This window comes from Styela clava, chromosome 5, assembly GCF_964204865.1.
Source record: "Styela clava chromosome 5, kaStyClav1.hap1.2, whole genome shotgun sequence".
NCBI lineage: Eukaryota > Metazoa > Chordata > Ascidiacea > Stolidobranchia > Styelidae > Styela > Styela clava.
This window is the reverse complement of record NC_135254.1, coordinates 23,538,469-23,542,267: the sequence shown is the minus strand read 5'-3', so window position 1 is coordinate 23,542,267 and position 3,799 is coordinate 23,538,469. Positions and strand designations below refer to the sequence as shown.

Here is a 3,799-nt window from a genome sequence, read left to right as displayed (position 1 = left end):
TCGATGCAAAACAAGTTCCATGATGATTTTCTTTAATTTAACGTCCAGGTATTTTTTTTCTTTTTAATAACAGATATAAAAGTTCTCGACAAACTAAAATCGAAAACTAACTAAGTTTAAACTTTAGCGTTTATATAATATATATATATACTTGATTTTTGCTTTATAGAGAGAATGTGTAAGATATAGTTCACACAGAGAGTTTGCAAGCGTTTAAATCAGTGGTTCCTAACCTTTATCTACAAATCCCTCCCTTTTGCATATTTTGAAACTCTTTATTTCTCCCTCGCTACGCAAAAAACTACTTTATTTGTTCAATCTTCAAGGGTTCATTAGATAATGCTGAGAAGAAAGAAATTTCAATATTGAAAATATTTTAATACTATTATTTAATCAAATTGGGTAATCTTATATATATAATAGACACTCTCATAGTTTCATACATTTAATTTGCCATACTACATTTAGATTTAATAAAATGGGTGATTCTCACGCATTTAATATATTGCTCCCAATTTTGTGCATAGCATGTACCGATGCTCAGAAATCAAATTTGTCTCCTCCTTACACTTGCACTACAACAACGACTCTATGTCAACCTGGGACCGATGACTCTACACGGCCAAATACCGGTGCTCAAGCTTCACAAGGAAGACCTGGCAAGAGAGGTGCAGCTGGTGAAAAGGGGGAAAGAGGCGAAAGGGGTAATCCTCGTCAATGCGACATTGCCGACGAGGAGGCAATAAGGAGTTTGAGAAAAACGATGAACTTGAAGTTTGAAAAGTTACAAGGTGAGTAGTAAAGCAGAAAACATTGAAGAATGCACTGAACTAATAGCAATGTAGCATATAGTTTCCCATATCCAGGTATAACTATTCCGCTACTTTTGTAAACGTTTCCAGGCTGTAAATATTTCAAACATGACAATTATTAGGTTATTCAGTTTAATGTGAGAACTAGAAATATAAAAGCAACACAAGAGAGCTATGCTCAAATATATGGACACGTAGCGCCACCCAATAGCAATAATATTGATGACGTCATAGCCAAAAAAAAGTAATAGCCTTCTGGAGAAAATTTTTTTTTATCTTTAACCACTGAAAATTTCAAAGCAATTGGTCCAGTATTCGAAGAGAAAAGCGATTTTTTAATGATAGTGACGAAAGAAAATAACAATAACAACAAAATTTGAAACGATCGTTTTGGGCACTAAACGTGTCCAATAACTGATTCATTGATCAATTTAGACCAGCTAAGTTTGATTGCACTCCCCTCAAACTGCGCAGAATATCAAATGCTTTTAAATAAAGACGATGGAAATTCTGAAGAGTTGACCAAAATATATCCGTTTAAACATATTGGGAACCCGACATATGTTTTGGTGAACTGTAATTTGTATCAGGTGGACAGTGATGGTTGGATCGTAAGTATGATCGGTCAATATTAATATATACTTGACTTTTATCTGGTATTGTCTTTCATTATCATTTTGCAATTAAGGATAATCTAAAGATGCAATATACTGTAGTTTATTTTGTTCTCAATTATTATTTTATATTATCAACTAGATTTGATTTATGCATAAAATCCCCAACTGCTCTAGTTAGATTTGAATCGTACGTAACAGCTTTACTATGCGCCCGAATCATTCATTCATATACTCATAAAAGAATATATTTGACTTGCAATACTAAATCCCAAAATATGAAAATGTGGAAAAGAAAACAACAACAAACTCAAATTTAATAATTGGCAAAGTATATTATGTGTCGTTATCGAAACATATGATAAAAATAAGTAAAGAACTGATTTAAATATTGTCAGCCAAATCCCAGGCGATAATTAGTTCAACCAATTAATTACCATTTTCTGTAGATTATCCAAAAGAGATACAATGGGTCTGTCGACTTCTCCGGAGATTGGGAAACTTATGCAAGAGGATTTGGCGAAAGAGATGGAGAGTTTTGGCTCGGTGAGTTGTGCGGTGTACAATTGTAATATAGTGGGTTGTTAAGTTCAGTTGCGGACAGTCCGATTTTTAGTAATTTCCCAGCTTCGAGTCCCAAGTCAAGTCGCTGCACCCCCGAATCGCAAGTCAAGTAGAGTCATTGTACTCTCGAGTCACAAGTCAAGTTTGAGTATTGTAAATATCAGCGAAATGAATAAATCTGAGTCGCAAGAACACCTGGAATTTCCATCTTGCGTCGTAGGCTATTCAACATTTTTTTAATCGAACGGATTTAGTTATTCAAATCGCGGCTCGACTGTTGACGCAACGTGCTACGTGTTATAAAACGCTTTCCAATTGAACCTATGAATGCCTTTGACTCGAGCACTGAATCAATTAAACCAAGCCGTCAGTGAAACTGCTTGCAAAAGGGAATTCCGCAGTGAAAAGAAAATATTGTATTAATTCCCTGTTGTTTTTGTTTTGTAGGTCTGAGGACTTTACATCAAATTACCAGTCATGGAAACTTTCAACTTCGAATTGATCTCGTGTTGCAAAGTGGTTCCGTTAAATACGCTGAATATAGGTAGAAGAAATTAAAGTATATATACAATTCTTAAAAATTAGGTTCTCCAATTTATCTATCTATTAAATCTCGATGCCTTTTGAAAATCATTATTAAATTGTTTTTTATTTCACCCATGCCTTATAGAACTATTTTATTTTCAGTACTTTTGCAGTAGGAAATGAAAATTCCAAGTTCAGACTGACAGTGTCAGGATATTCTGGCGACACTGATGATCGTATGACTTACCATAGTGGTCACGGTTTCACAACTTTAGACATGGATGACGATAAACACACGGCTGTGAATTGTGCTGCGCATTTTCATGGAGCATGGTGGCATAATTCTTGCTATCATTCAAATTTGAATGGAAGATACATTACTGATTTCGACTGGCCGCATGGTACACATCTGTCATCTAGTGAAATGAAAATTCGTCTGATCTAACAGTTGATCTTTGAACAGTTAGAAATACGTGTGAATATATTGTTTAAGTTGATATCTGAATGACTTTAAAGCACTATCTATCTATGACAAGTTTCCTAGAACTTGGGAGTGTGGGCGTCTCATCTTATCTACAATGGGTGTTTATGATAGAGCTACAAATTCTTTTAATCGTCTAGCTCTAATGAAATACTTATGTACGGTAAGTATCTTAATGTAAATATAATTTTCCCCTTATATTTTTGCATGCTTTTTGTTCTTTACTGGTTTGAAATAATAAACTGTCTTGACTTGGTGTTATTTCGTCATAAAAAGAACCAGCGAAATCTCTTGACATGTTACATCACTAATGTCATTGAATTGGCCGCAGTGTTATGGTTAGCTGAGGCAAGCAGGGAAGTTGAATAGTGTGCCTGGCTAGCCTAAATTGGTATAGCTTTTTATCTTTTCGGTCGGGAATATCCGCTAACAATATCCAAATAGGCTTCATGGAAAATCGAATGAGGATCTATTAGCCTAGGTTGCCTATGCCTATTGATAGCTCCTATGGCCTAACATTATACCTTTACTCCCTGCCTCATTGTCTTTTGCAACCAGCCTAAACAGTAGCTCAAAAAATGCAGTCTAAGACCTATGTATGAAAATTCGGTGTGAAGTGTGTGTACCAATATGGAGTCATCTCGCTTGTGTTTCACTGTTTGCGGACAGCACTTCGTTGATGGTGAGTGATAATGTGCCGTTATCAATTTCTTTAAATATTCATAAGCTCCCCCATTTCAATGGAAAGCAGATGACAAACTACTGTTATTGGTAAGCGTAGGCCTACTTTCGTGTCCACTTGA

General features: G+C 35.3%; 1 protein-coding gene across 1 annotated transcript; it reads left to right on the top strand.

The window, feature by feature from the left end:
• Positions 1 to 478: 478 nt before the first annotated feature.
• On the top strand, positions 479 to 3,344 carry LOC144423020 (ficolin-3-like). The gene is made up of 5 exons (XM_078113181.1): positions 479 to 791; positions 1,248 to 1,423; positions 1,876 to 1,972; positions 2,438 to 2,534; positions 2,678 to 3,344. The coding sequence occupies exons 1-5, from the start codon at positions 479 to 481 to the stop codon at positions 2,958 to 2,960; spliced, it is 966 nt and encodes a 321-aa protein (XP_077969307.1). The 3' UTR covers positions 2,961 to 3,344.
• The last annotated feature ends 455 nt before the right edge of the window (positions 3,345 to 3,799 follow it).